The 20,960-nt window shown below is 44.6% G+C and overlaps 1 protein-coding gene across 1 annotated transcript in view; it reads right to left on the reverse strand.

Moving 5' to 3' along the window:
• Positions 1-4,745: 4,745 nt before the first annotated feature.
• Positions 4,746-20,960, reverse strand: part of FOXK1 (forkhead box K1) — a gene marked incomplete at its 5' end in the record, with an annotated part of 21,091 nt that continues 4,876 nt past the window's right edge. Inside the window, 7 exons of the mRNA XM_010142768.1 lie at positions 4,746-5,385; positions 7,623-7,847; positions 9,780-10,061; positions 10,702-10,868; positions 12,043-12,236; positions 13,972-14,118; positions 15,290-15,446. Coding sequence (XP_010141070.1) covers positions 5,165-5,385; positions 7,623-7,847; positions 9,780-10,061; positions 10,702-10,868; positions 12,043-12,236; positions 13,972-14,118; positions 15,290-15,446 — 1,393 coding nt within the window. The remainder of the gene's footprint in view (positions 5,386-7,622; positions 7,848-9,779; positions 10,062-10,701; positions 10,869-12,042; positions 12,237-13,971; positions 14,119-15,289; positions 15,447-20,960) is intronic.

Consider the following 20,960-nt stretch of genomic DNA (forward strand, 5'->3'; position numbering starts at 1 on the left):
CTGCAGCATTTCTACTAAGCCCGGGAGGCTTGGGCACATGATGTACAAGAGACAATCAGGTTGGTTCAGCCTTAAGAAAAGGAGGCAGATAGAAAATATCTTAATGGTGTCTTCAGCCACCTGTGTGGAAGATGCAGAGGCTCTTCTCAGATGCGTATGTGATAGGACAAGAGGCAAGGAACACATGCAGCTGCACGGGAAATTCTTCTTAGATGGCTGAGGAAAAATTTTCACCTCATGGGTGGCCAGAGTGGACCTATAATCAGAGTCATGGAACCTCCATCTCTGGAGACATTGAAACCTCACAAGGACAAGGTCATAGCAACCTGATTGAGTTGGACCTGCTCTCAGTGGGAGGCTATAGCAGAGACCTCTAAAGGCTTCTTTCAGCTCAAGTTATTCTGTATTTATACACAGCCACAACTGGCCAATGGCACAGACAAGAAGTAGAGATTTGATCTTCCCTAATACTGCAGTTTCAGGTGATCTATGTTTATCACAGTGATAAACTATAAGTCATAGCTGAAACCTCAGAAACAAAGATAGAACCACCAACCAGTTGGAATTTAATCCTTAGATGCAATAAGCTGGAGGAAACAGCTTTTGACCCTCTGTGGAAAGGCACAGAGCTACTCCTAGATTAAATCCTTGTCATCCAGGATCCCCAAGTCCAGGTATGGCAGGGAAGCGTTTCTCCTTTCAACCTGCATTTGGACATTCATTTACACGGTAGCACACAGAGCGATACCAAATACCTTGCTGGGAAACCCTCCTTGCTAACGCAGATGAAAAGCTCTAACATCAATTTCACATCCCCAGCAGTCAGTCAAGAGTGTTCGACACCACAATGCCTGAAAGCTCAGGTCAGATACTCTCGTTCAGATACAGGTCCCCAGCCTTCTGTGCTTCAAGTTTTATTTTCCTGCTGGCATTTCCCTACTGAAAAAGGGGAAAAATGTGTTAGTTAACTCCGAATGACAGTTCTAAGTCAGTACACAAGACAGATGTCTAAAACATGAAAAACCAAGTTTAATTCCCTCCAAACCTGAAGCCAGACTATGACATTGATTGCAGAAGCAATGCAAAAGTTTCAGCTGTTAATTTAACTATTTCTTTCCTCTTACAAACTTAAATATGTCTCTGAAAACACACTCCTGAATAAGCTGTGCCCAAGAGTAACATGTCTAAATCACAGCATGAAAATTAAGTACAGGGTAACCAAGTTGACCTTTCTTAACCTACTCTGGAGGTCCACGTATCCCACACGTATTTTCATCCTTGAGTCCCTGGGCAGAGCTTAATGCAAGGTGCTGCTCCTGTCAGTGGACAAAAATGACTGGATATGCTACAGGGGACAGTGTTAATGGTCTGGGGGAGGGAGGACTATGGGAACAAAAAGGAGTTGAAAAGAATTATGAGCTAATAACGAACTTCAATTTTGTGCTCAGCACTGTGTTATCACTGAATCAGATTAACCTGATCTCACTGTAAAAAGCTTCCTGGATCACAAGAGCCAAGGTCAAGACAGAACAATAAGCAAGGAATTCCAGCGGAATAAAAGCAACAACAGCCGCATCCAGCTTTTGAAAACCAAGTCCACAGAAGTTCCTCTAAACTGACCACAATCAAAGTAAAATTAGTCTTTGCCATTGCCTAAGATGACAGAAATCAATGGAGACAGTGAAAAGTCAAATCACACATCAAGAACTCTGTTTTGAAGTTTTCCCAAGTCTAAGTTATAGCAAGTTAAATATTCTACAAGCCTTGACCTTGTTATACGGACAGCAGAAGATGCTGTGAAGCCTCCTACTCCTCTCCCCCTCAGTTAATGCAGCAAAGGGCACGAGATCTGACTTTTATACAATATAAACAAGTTAAGATGATCAATTTAAAACAATCCACTTGCTGCATTGAGGTAAACATTTACTTTCTAGTTGAAGACTTAATTCTACCATCACATTAACTTTCATTCCTCTGCAGCGCTCAACACGGAAAGCCTGGGGAATGAGGACTGATATGTAAAAGGGTGATGCCGTCTTCCTGACGGAGCAGTGTGTAGAAAGAATTAATCTGGAAGCCACATGAGAAGTCCCCATCTCAGTGTTCCAGACGAGAACCACATTTTTCCACAGCTCTCAAGAGGGTTTAGTAAGAACTGTTACTTCACCTAGTATCAGCCCACGATATAGGCAACGTATGAGTAAACCTACAACAATTCTTTTTCAAGTGACCTGGTTGCTTCCTACAGCAGCAGAGTGATGCAGCAGACTGACAAAGCCAAAATCCCCTGATGGGCAAACTGACAAGTTCCAGACACCTCAAGCGGAATGGGTGAACAGATCAAAGAGATTTGCTTATCCTCAACCCACATTCTAACCAGCAGGCCTTGTGAGCCACAAAAGGACAGTGAGAAAGTGTTCTTCTGTTCTGACTAGGCAGATCTATAAATGTATCCTGAGGATGGACTTTCAAGAGGTACCTATAAAGCAGCACTGGTATATGAAAACACTGTCTTTCAGCTGATGTATTTCTATGGTGCTGGACCGGTTTACAGAAGTTTAGGGCCTAATTATTTAGACTTTCCAAGAAAAAAGCAGCAGTGGAGAAAAATCCAGAAAACGTTGGCAGCCTCACATCTTGAGCAGTGTTCTGGGGCAGCTCATCTTGCGCTGACTCACCCAATGCACTGGAAACCTAAAGCCTCCTCTGCTTCAGGAAAGCTCCCAAGCCTCAGGGCCGTTTCAGAGGTGTGCCTGGATCTAAACCAGCAGTCACCCAAAAGTAATGATTAATCTCAGAAACTACACTGCACTCTCACTTGTGCATTCTTCCTTGAAGTTCATTTTATTAAGTTCTGGCTTCGAAACGGCTACAGAAAACAGAGCTAATCCGTGTGTTTTTCCACTATGCCGCACCTAGCCTTCCCAGCAGGAAAAGTGACAGCTGGAGGCCAGCCTGCTGCAATTACTTTGCGGTCTGTAACAATCCTCCTTCACAAAACCATCTCGAAGTACTAAAATCCAATTTAATAACTTGTCACTGAAGGCACACACCTAAATTATAATGGCCGAGCTGTAGATAAACGAACTGTCTGGAGTATTTTGTGTGTCTAAGTGCAGAAAGTAAATGCAGTTCATGAGACCAAGGAATTCTATCCTGCTTCCAGAAATATTTCTCACAAAACAACTGGCTTGAGAATAAAACATGGCTGTGTGTTATTCAAGTGGTGGGACTTGGCGACTGAACAGGATTTGGCACAGAGAAAGGAAACCTAGAAGAGAACAAGTGATGCCAGCTGTTACCTTGTGGATTTCCTCCACCTCCCCAGACTCCAGCAGACACAGAATGGTTGTGCCTTACCCCCTGATCACCACGGTCATGCTGACAGTACCAGTCACTGCACGTGGGGGATATCTTTGCAGCATAGTTATGCAGTGGACTTGCCCCTCTGCTCTGCGATAGCACTGGCAGACTGTATAGGACAGCAAGCTGACAGCAGATCAGGGGATAACATGTCAACAGCATATCCTGTCCCTTTTAAGTCTTTTGCCATTACCAAAGCCATAACATTTTCTACATTCAGAGATCTCTGCTGTGCTGCCAAAAGACATGTTAGCAAAGGGGACTGCAAGCAGGGTAAAACCAGAGGGGTTAGCGGTCACACAGGGATTCGTTTCTTTGCGAGTCACGAGGTGTCACAGGCACCCACTGTTCCACGTGGCTGAGGTGACTCAAATCTGCTTTTCCCGTAAGACGTACTTGTACTACAGAAGAGCCTGGAAAACAGTCTGAGTAAAAGCCTCCTCTGCCTGGCCAACCCCAACTGTTCTCTGGGGAGGAGAGATGGGAGAGGGAGACAGGCAATGAAAGGAAACCTCCAAATTGCTTTTGGAAAACTGGTTTAAGACCTCCAGTGACTTTTGCCACATGGAAAATAAAAGGCCTTTTTTGCCTTGGTCTCTACACCCTCACAGAATTTGAATTACACACTGTATGAACTCCGCTGCCTCTCATCCCAGCTCTGAGCACAGAAGCTCCACTGTCAGCCATAGCAGAGGGTCAGTGACAGACCTCCACCCAGCCCCGGCCTCTTGACGACCGTCCATCCAGTTGAGGACCACACTACCAACTGGAGGAGAAGGCAGACTGCTTTAGTGCAGAAGACCAACTAGTATTTTCTCAAGTTCCCAGAGACAGTGGAAATGTCTTCACCTTCAGCACTATTCTGAACAAAACTTGGTGCTCCAGCACAGGATGTGATCAATCGAATGCACACAGAACCTTTTGAAGACACCCCTCCCCGTATGATCCTCAGTCATCAAGATACTTTGGCTGTTGTCCAGAGCAAGTGATGAATAATTGTAAGAAATCACTGAAGGTACAAAACCTTTTGTTTTTAATATCTTTACAGGAACCAAATTAATACAGTTCCTCTGTCTCTTATTCTCCCTCAGAGGGACTGGAGAGAAATTGCATCTGGAAATCCAGGTGGCTGAGCCCTGTAACTCTTCCCTCCTGAATCCCCACATAAATAAACATTCGTTCATGTTCAGACTTTTTCTGTTTGAAAAACCAAAATCATTTGCCCTTTTCTTTAAGCTTGGTACCACGTTTCTTTAATGTTGTCGTGAGATACTGCACGCATTTTTTAGCATTCGACTGCCTTAGGAGGCCTTTTTAAAACGGTCCTGTGGTTCAAAGCTCTGAGGAGCACAGTATTAAGGCATAGAAAATGAGGAGTTTTCTTTCCAGGAAGCAGATTGTGTTTGTGTTACATTCCTTTAGATGTTGAACTGCAAATCCCATCCCCTTGGAGCCAAAAGGGGAAAAAGAGAGTTAAAAATATCCCAGCAGTCATACAATCAGTTGTCTGTATTTTTTTGAATCTTTTTTTTAAAAAAAAAAAAAAAAAGGAAAAAGTATCCCATAGATAAAGACAGAACAGAGTTCCAGACGGGGGTTCTTGGGAGGGGTTTTCCATTCTTTTTTGGCACCTTGTGAGTCTAACAGCTGTTGTCCTCCCATTTAAAAATCTGACTTTAAAAAGAGCTCTTTATCCGCTATGTTTGAGCTGTTACAGTTGTGGTTTTTCTTTGAAAGCTGCTTTAGGGCTCCTGCCATCCCATGCCCAACCTGCATCACTCCAGCTCCTCCCACCGGTTCTTCATTCACTGGTTGCCTGTCCTTGTGGCATCGTAGATGTGATGACTCCAGTCTGGGCTGGGACTGCTGCACTGGACTCTTCTATCCGGGGCCTTTTGACTTCAGGTTCACCAGAAGAGGCTGCTGCTGTCTCTTCGGTCCCTGTCTCACATACCCGGCTGACTACAACAGGAGTGGACGAGCTAGCCTGGGCTGCAAGAAGCTGCAATGGATTGGTAAGAGCTGGGAAGCAAGATGAGAGAGAGAAAGAGAATTAACGTGAGGAAGCAGCACAAGTGATTGCTAGTCCAGAAAGCAAGAAAACAAAACACCACAGTCAGACACAATAGCTGGCACATACTCAGGTGGTGTTTTCAAGTCCAGTTTGAAAGGCTTGCTAGCCTTGTCTCTCCCTCTGCCCTCACAATCTTGGCTTTGAGCAAGTTTACCAAGCTGGTAGTAACCCCTTCCATAAGAGAATTTTTCTTCCCACCCGTTGTCAAACAAGGCATTGCCAGCTAAGCATGCATTTCCGGAAGGGAAGGATCAATCCCCTGGTAAAATTACAGCACACCTTCTCTTTGAGAGTAGTTCTCTGGCCACCTACAAGCTACATTATCCATGTCCTGTGCCTTTAATACAGAGGGCTCTGCTTGTGCAGTTAGACTAGCCAGTCTGGTGGGAAACTAGATTAGAATCCAAATATTGAGTGAACTGACAGCTCACTTGTAAAATGGGCAGGAAAGAGCCTACCCCAGACAACCAAATGTCCATTTGAGCTGGGATCGGAACACAGGACTTTCTGGCTCCCAGTCTTGTATTCCAGTACTGACAAAAGATCTCACCCTCCCATTAATAAATTGTCTTTTTTTTCCTCACCACTCTTAAGTAGCAACCCTCTGTAAAAATGTCTACAATTCCTGGTTCCAGACAGAGAATGTGCTTACACACTGGCTTCAGCACATGACACTGCTTGGAAAACAAAACACATGCAGTTTTTGGAATGTGCATCAGTCAGAGGCAGCCAAAGCAGACTCAGGAGACAGCACATCCTCTGCCCTCCAGACTGATTTGCAAAGGATGGAGTAACAGCAGTGTTGTAACTGATTGTAACTGTTGTAACTGTGACTGATGTTCCAAGTGCATCAAAATAGGAGCCCTAGGATAAATAAACAAAGCGAACACAACAAAGGCCCTCAAACCCTGACAACTTCTACCAAGGCATGGGAAGGAAGCTGTAGAATATCAAGAGGACAAAGGAAAAAACCACGATAAGGATGAGGACAGTCACCAGTTCAGTGACTTAGAGAACCAAAACCATCCAGCTGAAGTTAACTTTGTACAGAGAAGAGTCAAGAGACTCGGGCTCCATTCTGTGAAACAGAAAATTCACTAGCACGAACAAAACCAGATGCAATTTGAATACTTTACAGTTTGATGAGAAAGCTATAAAAATGTTGGGAAGATTAGAATATTTTAACATAAAGTTGAATAAAGAACTGTCTGATTCCACATTAAACAAACTACTGCTGGGTAGCAGCAACTCCGCCTATCTGATCCATTGAATATCTTAATATCCCAGTTGCATAAAAACTTTATTACTATCGTTTTTTCATTGTTCCAATAATATTCTTGCAATTCAAGCACAAGCCAGGTGATACTGCAAATAGATGTGACAGAAAATCCCACAGAAACATTTCTACCTTCATGAAAGCCACAAAAATCCCACCAGTGCCCTTCATTTCAAACTCCCCATAAGCACCAGCCGGGGACAGGAGTGGTGCTTAACATCTCGCTGAAAAGGGCTGTAAGAAACCTGGGTATTACCTCCCCGGTCATCATCCTTCACTGACTGAAACCTGAGGTGCTGAGCAAGCAATAAGAGGAGGCTGCCAAGGTGTAGCTAGTATGAGATTTTGAAAGTCAGGCTTGACAAATGACTGGAACACATCCTGTATATAAAAAAATCCTGCACTCATTCAGCTGATAAAATAGATCTTATTTTTCTAAGGCTTCAAGACCTTAAGATGAGAAAGTATGTTATTTTCTTAATACTCTATGGAGTCGTATTTCACAAGATCTAAATAGCACCATGGAAATTTTATTATTTGGCATGCTGAAAGCCAAGGCCATTTATCAGAAGAAAACAAATAAAAACAGGCCCTGCCCAAGAATCACTTACACTTTCAACAAGTGACCCTCAAAAGGCAGAGAGGGCCAGTAGTAATAGATGCATGGCTGAGGAGGAAGGGAAGACGTTGGACTTCACTAGGGAAAAGGAGCAGACAGAGGTGGACAGAAGGTTACCTACCACTGATGTTTACAGCTGCAGAGGGTGAAGAACTGGAATACTTTTGGAATTGGTCATATGAAATAATTTGATATATACTAATGTAGAAGAGAAAACCCTTACAGCTTTATGACCTAACTGCTAAGTTCCAAGAGCAATCCAAAACCCGAGAGCCACGGGAACAGCCTACCATAGGTGCTGCCGGGGATGCTGTTGGTGGGGACGGCGTGCTTCCCGTTCTGAGTGACTGCCCGCACGGGGAGCTGATGCTGTCCAATGGTCACTGGAGCTGCCTGCTGAAGGATCGTGACTGTCTGTCCTGGAACACCCTGTGCCATTTGACTGGCAACTGTCTGAATAACCCGGCTGGCTGTAGGTATTGTGGCAAAGGCGATGGTTGGCTTTTCATCCATTCCTGCGTAAGAGTAGAACAGACAACAATCATTTACTAGCCCGGCTTTGGAGCAGGCTTTATTCTCATTAACGTTTTCACAGTGATACATACCCCAGGCTTACAGATGTGAGAATATCTCAGCACCACAGAAGGTCAGAGACAAATATTTGAAAACACTAAAATACTCCCTGTTGCAGATAAAATCTACTACTATTAAGAACCTTTTCTTATACTATAAGCCACTCAGGCAAAAAAAAAAAAAAACCACCAACCCAAAAAACCCTAGATTATAAACTTTGACCCTTTGTCCTAAGAAGGCATCATCTCCCTTACTGGCACATTATAGCCTTTATATGGACAGCAGTTACTGCAAATCTCACGGCTTACTTTGCAATTACAGGCAAATTGGCCTGACTCGCAATACCACACAGAAGGCATTAAGATCTTAAACGATGCCTGGAGCCAAAAGTCTGCAACAGCTTGCTTTCAGGCCTGCACGTAGGTTGATTTACAAGGAGGTCTTCCCACAAATCGCAAGCTTTTGCCAGCTATGGAAGTATAGGAAGAAACCAGAAGGGAGGGGAAAAAAAAAATTAAAGAACAGGAGGGCTGAGTTCCTGGACAGAGGTAACTGTTTGAGAGCACTCAGCCACTTATCTCACTTCCCAGGACAAGTGAGGGGTCAATTCAGCAGGTATGGAACAGGTACAGGACAGCCTCCTGCTGGGTGGTGTACAGGAAAGGAGAGCTCTCTCTTCCAGCAGCTCTGTGGGTCTCAAAGCAGAGAAAGCAGGCAGGAAGCACAAACTCATTAGTCCTGTAGGAAGAGGAGACTTTTCCCTTTTTAACATTAGTAGACAAGAAGAGTGGAGTTAGGTGGGACATAAGGACTGAGCTGTGACCTGCAGGCAGGCTGATGGGAAGGGAAGAGCAGAGAGAAAAGGCAAGGAAAGCAGGGAAGGAAAATGGAACAGCCAGGAAAACCAAAGGGAAGGTAGAGACTAGAAATGATATGAGTGGAAATATGAGAGGGACAAGTTGGCAGAGAACAAGTGACAGCAAGAACTAGCGAATGAAAGAAGGAAGCAGGTGACGGATTAGCAGCTGCAACTGTTAGCGCTTCAGGAACACGTATGGGATCCAGACAGGATTTTCTAGAGTATGCAAGTGAAACCTCAAGCAAGATAACCAGCGCTGAACTAAAAATGCCAGTGGTCCTGCTACTGCGGTAGGGGAAGTTTTGTCATTTTTTTCATTCCCCTAGAGAAAAAACATTGCCCACTGCCCACATAAAAGCGATCAGAACAACTAGTCTTGCTGCTGGTACAATAGGCATCTCTCTCATAGCACTAAGCCCTTCAGAAATGGCGAGCAGACACAGTGTTGTCTAGATCACAGCAACAGAACTTTTAACTCACTAAATGCCCCAAGGCTGGAATTTCCAGCTTAGGAAAAAAGAGGCTTTTGTTGTAACTGGTTTTTGAAGATTGCTTTAATGGGTCACTGCCTGCACTTCCAGAAGCACATGGTTTCCTCTAGGAATCCAGGCCTGGGGAAAAGAAGGGCTCAATCATTTGTTTACAAGACCATCCTGAAGCAGTTTCAGCCTTTTCCAGGTCACCTCTTCTGGCTAGATGAAGCACAATTTCCACAGTGCAGCCAGCTGCCCAATACACAGGCATAACATTGATACTGGGGATAATACAAATACGTAAAGCACTGCTTGTTTTTCCAGCCTCTGAAGTCTGTTAGATTTCTTCCCGATAAGGAGGAGAACAAGGAAGGAGAGAAGGGAGATGCTCACTGTCAAATGGATGAACTCTTATTTGGTTTAAGTTTCACCTGGAGAAACATCTTTTATCAACAAAAGGGAGAGAAACAGTGTTGGACCACCCACCCCCCCAAGCCTGCTCAAGCCTTATTAGCAGAGTAGCAAGGGAGGTGAAACGCTACCTCGGTGGTCACCAGCTAAGTCCAACACTGCTCCTGCAGCTTCATGAGCTCCTCCTGCTGGGCCCTGATTTGTGAGGATGTATCCGTTTGCGGAGTTTGCAGAGGAGGTCACGACTCGGACCATTGTAACAGTGGGAGCTTGCTGAACTACGTGAATCGCGTGGCATGAAGGCTGCTGAGAAGTTACTATTGATGCTGGCATGTATGCAACTGGTTTTGCCACCAGAGTAGATGGTCGGGGAGGAACAGCCATAATCACTGGCTGGGCACTGACCGGAGATCCTAAGCAGAAGAGAGAAGCATACATTAATAGAAGAGGCAAAAAGTTGTCTGTTCACCTATTCTCATCTGCAATACTCAGTCCTTCAGCATTAGCAGGACAGGGGGACAGGGAATGAAAACTAAGGCTTCAAAAACACCACCTACAATCTCCTCTTCCCTAACTTACAAAAAAAAAAAAAGCTTTGCCTTCTAACTCCACCAGGAACATCCTATACATCAGGCCAGCTGATATACAAAGCAGCTGACAAGCAGATATTTAGCAGGGCTTAACAAATTACCAGGGCCCTGGCCACAGCACCACAGAGCTCCAAGTAGCCAAGCTGATCTTATCCAGAAGGCTGGTAAATAAGTGTGAGTGAGGTGTGTGCTGCCACAGCTACTCCGCTGTCAGTTCTTCAGAGCCACCTAGTTCAGGGTTAGCTCGTGTTTTTACACATTCCTTTATCACCTCCTGCCCCCTCATCCAAAGACTAGTAAGAAAAATGGTCTGAAGTTGCATATGCACCATCAGACTCGTAACAATGATAGGAAGAAGCTGAGATCCTCCTCTAACACGCTGGCAGAAGTATTCCTGTGGTGTCCTCAGCATGGCACTTGGTGCAATTGAACAGTCACCCTCTGTGAAACAAGAGCTACTCACCAGGTGCACTCTGTGAATACCGATACTCTGGAACTGAGGCTAACTTTGACCCAAAGTCGTGATCATGTGGAATGGGTGAGCCCTCCCGTGACAGGCACTCTGGCGTCTGTAGGCCACTAGAGTGAGGGGACAGCAGGCCAGGGTGAGTAGGTGAGGCAGGAGCACTCCTGAAACAGCGGAACATAGTGTTGGCAAGCGCAGATGCATTTCGACCACAAGACAGCAGCAGAGACCAAGAGTTATCTCCAGTACAAGATTCTCTAGCAGGAGGACAGCCCGTCTTTCACTACCCACTGTAGTCTTGCTGGGAAGAGTTGAAAGGTACACAGTAACCTCACAAATGCTCCAGCACCAAACACTGTTGAATTATTCCTTGCTGAAGGAAATTGGGCCCTTCACTTCATTTTAAGACCCACTGCTGATAGAGGAGCTGAAGGTGCCTCCCGTTCAGATCAGTTTAATAATTTCATTATAAAGGATCTCAAAGGATCCTTCTCAAAGGATCTTAGTCAGTGTTTGAGAGTGCTGAGAAGAAGAAAGATGCGATGTAGATGCAAGCGTCTGGTCCACACATGCTTACACGGCAGCTGCTTCCCCTTCTGTCCATCACCTCCCCTCTGAGCTACATGGTTCCTACCTCTGGTCCCACATGGCCACTGAACACATGAGGAATTGGATATTTCTTTAACAAGACAGAGAAGCTGATCAGCTGAAAACCTCTCTTCCTGTTATCTCCTCCATTTTAACAAACAGAGAAGAGGAGACGTGGGAGGAATGTGACATCAAACTGCTCCAGCTAGTGTTGAACTGCATGTTTTATCTTCACAGCTACAGGGCTCAGAGAAAGCTGTCACTGCCCACAGCTCCTCTTCTGCAGTTACACTGCTGACTGGAGCGGCTACACAGAACAGGCCCCATTGCTTCACTGCTGACAACCACGATCAACCTGATCTTCCCTACAGAAGAGTGTTTTAAATACCACAAAAGTTATTCCCACTATGATCTAATCCACATCTAAACACAGTTTTCCTGTAATGAGAGATTGGCACCTGAAAACACTGAATCCAGTGATAACTGCTTTGAATGTCTTTGAAATGATGCCAAAACAGACATTATTTGATGCATTTTTTTGTAGGTTGCTTCTGTTTTTTTTTTTTTTTTCTTTTCTCCTGGTAAACGCTTAAGAAGTCAGAACCATTTTCAGATTATGCCTCAGGACCATGTAACTATATTACCTCTCAAGCTATAAACAGAAGTAAAGTTTGCTCACTGTACTTCAGCAGAAGCTTTTGTTTTCTTTGTAATGAGTTTGGCAAAGAGATTAGAGGAAGTTGAAGTTACCTGGAGGAGAGAGGCCCAAAAGGTGTTCGGAAGCAGGACACTCCTCTTTGCCTTCGTTTTCTAAATGCTTGCTCTACTAGTTTGGCTTCAGAAGCAGGGTCAATTCGCCAAAAAGAGCCTTTTCCGGGCTCCTCCTGGGATCGTGGGACTTTAATAAAGTAACGGTTCAAGGAGAGGTTGTGCCGAATGGAATTCTGCAGGAAGCAGAGGAATGAGATGGTTATTTTGCCATGAGGAAGCATATAACAAAGACAAATGGGTTTTGCTGCATAGCTTGGAAAAATAATATCCACCAGAATCAGACTTCTGTCTGAAACAAATCACTCAGCTCACACAACTCTGAGGTCACAGGAGAACTGCAAGAGAACACCTGGGAAAACACGACAGAGTTTCTACTAACCATGCTCAAAGACAGGTTTGCTTGGTGCTACACCATCACCTAAACACATATGGAGCCAGGCGGTGCAATGATTTTTCTGTGGAAAGCAATGAAAGCAGAGCTTTTGCTGAGGTGGGGGGAAATCACACTAGACCACATCAGAACTCTCCCAAAAGACAGGCTTTATTCTAGGTAAGTGGAAAAAATTGCCTGAGCCTGTGCTAACTGCTTACCTGCCAAACGACTACTGGGGTGCCCAAACATGCCCTAAAGGACACTGCATCTCCTGGTAATCGTCACGCAAGCCAGCCAACATGCCCTCAGACAGCTGGCTCTGAGAAGAATCCATTATCTCTGTGGCACTAGCCTAGCACTCTACAGCTCTCCAGATGCTGACAAGACTATTAATCCTTTTCACTGCCAAAGCTCACCTCTCACTGGGTATAGTGCTGTCTTTGGGGCTAGGGGAAGGCTCAGCAACCCCAGGTGTGCACAAGCTCAGTCCTCTTCCGCTTTCAAAACAAAACAAGAGCTTTTGTAGCAGCTTTAGATGCTTCACAAGTGAAGCCTTACAATGCCACTGGTAGGAAAGGGGAAAAGGCAATTTCACCCTGCACTGAAATGCAGCTCTCTCTGAAGCAGGACACAGCAACTGGTTCGTAAAGCACAACTCTGCTGAGCAGGTTAAGGCAGGAAGTGAATTCCACAATTAATTACAACTGCAGGGAAAAGCCAGGGAGGCAGAAATGTATCCAACTGCACTCAAAGTGCACCAAGCAGTACTGCTCTTGCCAGTTGGACACAATGAAATCAGCAGCTGCAAGAGTCTTTCCAGCTGTGTTACTGTATTATATTCAAATGACAACACCCATTTCAGAGGTGTGATGCCAAGAAAAAGCCTGAAAGCAGGTGGAGCTGAGGTTTCTGGAACTTTGAAAGCAGCCCTCAAGTGAATGTTTAAGCTTGATTTAGCATGTGTTAACTATATCCAAACTCTAAGAAGCTGGTCAGATTTCCTGTAATACCACAAGGAAGGCACAGACTTGAGTTTCCCAAGTTCCCATTCTGAGATTCAAAACTTGCAAACTGTGACTTAGGCAATGCAGTTGATACACTGCGAAAACAAAACATCTGTGATAATTTAAGGTATCAGGACTAAAAACCAGGAACTCGGTTTTAGCTCGGTCATCATCTGCTTGGACAAAGAAGGATTAAGCAAGATTCAGGCAAGTATTTGGGCTGAGGAGTGACTGATAGAAAGGATGTGGAAGAATAAAAACCAAACAAACCCGAAAGACACATGACTACAGCATTAGAAGGGTTTCAGAAACCAGAGAGCCCAACGGTAACACACCACACTGCCACAGAATGCATTTTAAAAAAAAAAAAACCCTAATCACCCACAAACTAGTTAGCTTACGTTAAACAAATTCACTCTGGGAATAGTCAAAGCAGCTCTATTCCAGTGCCCCGAATCTTTAATAAATGCATTTCAAAGCGGATAAGCCCTGTCAAAGTAGTTTAAAAGCTTGTCAGCATCAAGAACTCACCTGCCAGCCTTTATCAGCAGTCCTGTAATATGGATAATGCTTGGTAATGTGGGCATAGATCCCACTTAGTGTTAATTGCCTGTCCTGTGCTGAAGATATGGCCTGCACAATTAGCTGAGCATAAGAATAGGGTGGCTTGGACTCATCCTAAGGTAAAAAAAAACAACCAACCAGAAGTTTAGTCACTAACAAAGAATTCCTACAATAGAGCATATCAACAACCCCAACTAAAAAACCCCACTGGTCTGTAGTTTTCACAGATGCTAAGAGAGCATCAGGGGCAACTAAGGCCAGCACCACCCTCTTCCCTTTCACTCCTGTTTTGAGCTGCCACCTCCCAATTTAGCACAAGCATCTGTGTGCAAATGTGTTTACATCAGCACAAGGAACAGAATCAGGACAAACGATGAGAAGCAAAGAGAGGGTGTAGGGTCCGCTCACTGCTTTCAGCGTTCATGAAACTACACCCTCCAATTCTGCCCAGCTACAGCTAGACTTTGATAGAAAGGTTACAGGCAGTAATGCCATCAGCTCTCCTCCCAGCAACATGCCCAATAAGGAACTTGATCCTGTCCCTTCCCCTCTCCAGCAGGATTTGTTTCATTCTAGGATCTTTAATTCATTTGCCAGATCTCATATTGCCAGCTCTTCATATTACTCCATCAAGAACAGCCCTTCTTGTCTGAAGGGAGGATTCAATCTACAGAAAAAGCCACCGAATACCATGCTGCTTTACTCAATCCCAAATCAGGTGGTTTTGGATCTAGACCTTTGACTTTGATCTGAAGATCAGCTCACCAAAATTAAAATTTTATCATTATAACTAAGTTATTAATCTAAATTTCACTTGCTACTCTCCTCATTTAACACTTGCTTGACAGGCCTTCGTGTTTGTTTTAAAGTCAGTCTACAGATTTCTCATGGCAAGGATCTGGTTTCTTTCCACGAATCCCCTTTCTCCAAATGTGTTTTGCAAAATACCGTTAATTAAAAGGAGAAAACAAGACTCTGAATTTTCTGTCTCTTCTTTATGGGTTCTTCATTCATCAAACAAGCAAAAAAAGTCTCCTCACTTAACCACTTCAGTGAATGACTCAAATACATTTTAGGCAACTAAGGAAGCAGACTCATGATCTACCACTAAGAAGATGCTGGTTTGAAGGCATGGTCTCAAAACCCTGCAGAATACCGCATAGAGTGTCCTTCTGGCCAGGGTATTCCTAGAGCCCTTTTAACCACATCCTGCACTTGCAATAAACTGCCAGGTCTTAATAACCCTCCCAACGAGCACTGCTGGGTAAGAAATGTTTCGCTGAACCTTTGGGCTGTCCCCGCCAGATGCATCTGCCTGCTGTTCTGATGCTGCTTTTGCAGCATACTCTGCTGCCAGCTGCAGATCCGAGGTAATGTTGTGAACAAAGCGATATCCTGAGGATCCAGCACCACGTGGACTGGCCGGGCAAGAGTTGGGAACACTGGAGAGGCAAAAAGGAAATACAGTTATTTGTTATGTCATTTATTAACAGGACACATAGTTCTTATTCTCGAAGGTAAAGCTCCCAGATCACTGATAGGCCAATATGCACTGGACTTATTTTTGCCTCTGTGGCTTATCCGAAACTCAGATAGAGCGAGAAAAAAAAAAGTCATGGAACAAATCAGAATTTCTACTAAATGTTGACACACCCTTACCACTTTCTGCAAGACAGTAGAGACTCAAAGCACTCAACTCCTCTATGTTTAGAGGAGCACTTCAAACAACATTCACAGTATCAGGGATGAACATATAACTAAATAAGCAGCTTGCTGTTTTAAGGAGTGAGCAAACAACACACCACTCTCCTCATAACACAAGTAACATGTACAGAATATAACCGAGGGCAGCTCACTCGGCTTTGGCGAGCATGGGGAAAAGGCTCATTCGCAGCTCCAGGGCCACCACGAGATGGCATTACAGGAACAGGCACTGAGCAGGGAAGCCACGCTCAAGCTGATAAAAAGCTACAAACAAATAAAAGGTGGCTATAATTTGCAGCACCACTCAGGCACACAGAAGTTGAGTGCTACAAGATGAGAACTAATCAGAAAGGCTTGTCTAGGGATCACACAGCCTTGATTTGCAGGGTTGGAAGGACAGGAGGAGAGGGATGAGTCTGGGAATCTGAAGGTCCCATGTTCTCTCTGCTCTGTTCTGTGCTGTCCAGCACCAGAGGTGCGATGCCGGAGCAGCACCACATATGCAGAAGCCAAACCCCAGGATTACCTGTGTTCTGTGTAAGAGCAGAGGAACAGTGAACAAAGCCAAACAATACACAGACGATTTACATCGCAAAACAAGCAGTTCCAATTGCGTGAACAGATGCAGATTGAAACCCGCAGCTGGGACCTAGAACTCAGTAGACGTGGTGCAGACAATCCTCTTACCAGTCAAACGCCCAAGAGCAGTGCTAAATAAAGGCAGTAACCAGCACTCATCAGAGCACTGTGTTAAACGCTGCATGAAAAAGCACCTAGTGCTGTTTCCTCCTCAGAAAGGTGATTGCCTAAACAGCTTCCCTCACCCGCACGTACGCATGTGGTCGGAAACAGCATGACGACCCGTGTTTGCTCACTGGGCAATACCTTAGGTGCACAAGCAACGGGATGGAGTAAGAAATGACCGTTTCCCACCACAGTCCAGCCCTTAAGTGGAGAAGTGCCGCTTCTCTGAGCTCAGCACAACCCGGATGGGTTTAAAAATGAATTACAGGAGGGGGGGGCCGGGGGAAAGGGAACACGCAACAGAAACACTCAGCCACAACAAACCCTTGTGACAGGAAACCCAACCTCACTCACCTCCCATAGAAAAGTGTTGCACAGCACCTGGTAACCCTTTCAGCGCCCACCCACGGTCCTTTGCGTTAATGGGTGATGCTGTTCCAAAGCGCAACAGGAAGTGAAGTGTTCAGGAGGTGCGAGGTATAAAATTGTGGATGAGCCCACACATTTAAGTGTCTCTTTGCCAGAGACAAAGGCATTTCTCACCTAGTATTTCAAAAAGCAGAGACCGGTTTGTGCAGGAAAAGGAATCAAAGTTTGCTATTCCATGCTTCAAGCTTGCTTTGGAAGTGGATAATGGCTAAACCACAGAAGAGACCCTTGATGTCTTATATTCACATGGGGAGCTGACGTGAATTGAATTATTCCACTGTCATTTTTCAATAGCTTCTCTACACAGGCACTTCTTATAACGCGTAGATAATTACAAATGAAAGCTATTTTCATACATGAAACAATGACAAACAAAAACCACAGCGATTCTTTTTATATTCATGTTTGGCACTCGAGCAATTACTGTAACGCAGGGACTAGGAATGGAATAGGATGAAACAGTTTTCTGATTTTGTTCTTCATCTGCAGAAACACGTGAACAGCAAACCACAGAGACAGCAGCCAAATCTCAGGTCAAAGATATAGAAGAGAGAAGTTCTCTGGTAAATCCATGCTCTGCTCTGAGCTGTATTTCTTCGACTTTGTTGGTGGGTTTTTGTTTTGGTTTTTTTTGTTGTTTCTTTTTTTGGGGGGGTTAAAATAAATACTTACTATTCTTCAAGTCATTTACAAGTCTATGAACAAGCTGGGAACTGAAACATTCTGAAACGTCAGTGCCAGTTTCTCCACGAGGACAGGCAGTATGAGAATGCTTCAAAGGTTGTCCCGTGCAGTTCAGATACAAGAATCAATTTGTTTCTTCAAGATCAGCAGAGCAAGCAGCCCAGTTTTTGCTGCTCAAATTTTAGCTTGAGTCTCATAATAAGTTTAAAGTATGATCTCTTGCATTTAAAAAAAACCAAAAAACCCAAAACAAAGAGAGAAACCCTTCACCTGCAGGGCCGTGATTCTCTCGAGTGCTGACAAAGCCCCCCGAACCTGAAATGGTGTGAACTTCTAGAAAGCCAGACTCTTCCAGTAGATAGTCAAGGATAGTCCCCTCCAGAAGTAGCCGTCCTTTGGGACAGCCACAGCAGCAGTTGAAGCTTTGGAAGAGGTATTTTTCTTTTACTAGCATGGAACACTTATGTCCAGGTAGACCTGTTTCTTTTCAGCCTGCATCAACAATTGAATCAAGAGCCATGGGTACAGAACAAACACCACGAACTTTCAGCTGCTCCACGCAAAGAGACAGCACGACACATGCTGCTAAATGTTCAAGCTCTCAGTCAGTCATCAGAGAGAAGGCAGAAAGAGCTGACTACTGGAAAACACAAAGAGACACAATCTGGTCCTCCGCCTCTCCCCACAACATGAGACAGAAGGAGTGAAGAAACAGTTTTACTAAAAATACCCCTTGGAGGGTTAAGTTAAAATTAAACATTATTGCAGTCAAAAGAAAACAAGCAAACACAATGCAATGACATCAGTTTCCTGGAGTTCCTGGAATTCTCCTCGCCACCCTGAGCCGGCAATGCTTGTATACACTCACACCCCCTTCAAAAATATTGTGGAACAAAAAGACTTTTTACTACAAGCAACTGTTTGTGTCATAAAACAAAAATCAAGCATGGGGACAGTGATTGCAGTTTGTTGGGTGTTAATACTGTATCAATACTTGGTGACAACGATGCATTTCGGTACTATAACCTTTCACTGAGAAAAGCAAAGCTCGCTCTGCAGCTCCACCCCGCTCTCAGATATCCTAACACACTGCTGTGATCCGTGCTCACTGCCCGTGCAGGCGATCTTAGCTCGCAGGCAATCCCAAATAACCCAGGTTAAGCTTCTCTGTTATGGTAGAGAGCATTTTGGAGAGGAAGCAAGTGTTTTATACCATTGAAAGACTAAGCCAGCTGCAGTTACCCTCAGTCTTGATCCCATGGAATCAAGGTTAAGGCCCCAAGTCCCAAAGATCTTTGATACCCACTGAGGATTTAGCATTTCAGCTTTAAACACTGACTGCAGGCAGTCACTGAGCCGCAAACACTGTGCTGAGACTCAGCTTTAGAATCAGACTAGACTCAGCTTTAGAATCACACTGCAACCACGTGCTGAATCACGCCGGTCCTTTGCAGCATGTTTTCCATTTAATAATTAAGCCTTCTTCAGTTAGAAGGCCAGAAAGACGAGGGCCGAACACAGTGCCTGCAGTACTTTCACCCGTGTAACGGGCAGAATGCCTTTCAAACACAAGGCTTAACTTCTGCCTACGGAGAATGTAACAGGTCATTGTAGCATCATGATTCACTTTCAACTCCTGCCAATAAGAATCTGGCCTCTGAAGTTCACAGCACTTTCTAGCAACGCTTAAGCCTTTAAACACCAGCTGCCAGAGAATATGTACAACTTACTGCATTTCTGCTGGAATGTCCAACATCAGTTTGCGTTAACTAAAGAATCAGTGCAAAACTAGGATGTACCACTGTGTGCACAGCGTGTCCATACTCAGGACGTTGTGCGTTGCTTGTCTCATTTCAAAAAAAGAAAGATGCAGCAGATCCACAGAAGGATAACTAGGATGATCAAAGATGGCATGGATTCCATACAGGAAACAAATAGTTTAGGACAGAAGCTGAGGTGCAAGGTGACAGAGCCTATGAGAACAAAGCCAAGAGGAGGCAGATGTTCAGCCCCTGGCCCCCTCCAACAGAAGAGACAGCGAACACAAAATGAAACTAAGCAGCATGTCCAGAACAAAAGACAGCGTCTCTGCGCTTGTAGTTACACTGTGGAGTGACATGCTGTAAGACAGAGCTGATGCTAAGAGTCTGTGTGAATGCAAAAGGCCATTCATTAGACAAGTTCTTGGGGAAAGGAGGAAGACAGGGAATTCATCAGGGTTTTATTAGACAGCTGGTCAGGAAGTCCCTGCTCCAAGAAGATGGTGGAGGCAGAGTGTACCTAAGTTAGCATTACTCTGTTACCTCAAAGATACCCACCTGAGGCACAGCACTGGGCTAGAGGGATCTGTTGCCTGAACACATGAAGAGATTCTTATGTAAAAATCTCCAGACTCTCTCAACACCAGCCACATTTTACAGACTGGGGTGGGGGAAGGAAGCAACAAGTGGTTAAATTATTTATTTACAAGTCTATGAACAAGCTGGGAACCGAAACATTCTGAAACCCCAGTGCCAGTTTCTCCATGAGGACAGGCAGTATGAGAAGGCAGGGCAGTTGCCCTATTACTTAATTTCATTCTTTTCTGGAAGAAAGTTCTCTGTAGGGATCATGCTACAGTGGCTTAATTTAAGCTGGGTTTATGGATAAAGCACCTACCTTCTCTATGACAAAGATTACCTGGGATCCCCCCCTCAAACTGTTCACCCGAATTGGAATGTGCATTGCTAAAGAGGAAACAAACCCACCTCTTCGACTTTGTGGTTTAGGATACGGTATGCACATGGGCAGTGCCTGTGAAAAATGCCCAAACACACATCTGTGACACAGGTACAAGAGACACAGCAGGGATACAAGTCACAATCTCAGCAACACTGTCACGACACAGATTCCTGTCCAAATACACAACATTTGAAAGCCCCAAGTGAGTAAGTACAAAGGGAGATTCCCCTTTTATTAAAATCTTCCCTGGTCTCCTCCTCAAATGCGGTCCTGCACAAGGACTATGATCAGAGAGATGTCACAAACCTCAGACTACCCCTATATTCCATTTCATGAGTCTGCAAAAGGGGACACCAAAAGATACAGGGCCTCTTTTTACATGCAATAAGCGAGAATCAGGTCAAGGTCCAGCACTTTGGCTTGCAAAATGAGCATTTCCACCATACACCACTGAGCAATATTGGGTGAGAATCCTCTGCCTCTCTTTCCTTCTCCGGCCTAGCTCCAAAATCGTAACTCAGAGAAAGGCAAGTCCTTGCACGTTTCAGGTTTCAGACACAATCGCAAGTGGTGAGACTGCCAAACCAAGCTGGATTTTGATGTGAAAGGAGAAATCTGAGAGCTGCCCTGCCTGCTTAACACTGAAGGAAAACAAAGCTGTTGAACAAGCCACA

Source organism: Buceros rhinoceros, unplaced genomic scaffold (assembly GCF_000710305.1).
Source record: "Buceros rhinoceros silvestris isolate BGI_N320 unplaced genomic scaffold, ASM71030v1 scaffold10679, whole genome shotgun sequence".
NCBI lineage: Eukaryota > Metazoa > Chordata > Aves > Bucerotiformes > Bucerotidae > Buceros > Buceros rhinoceros.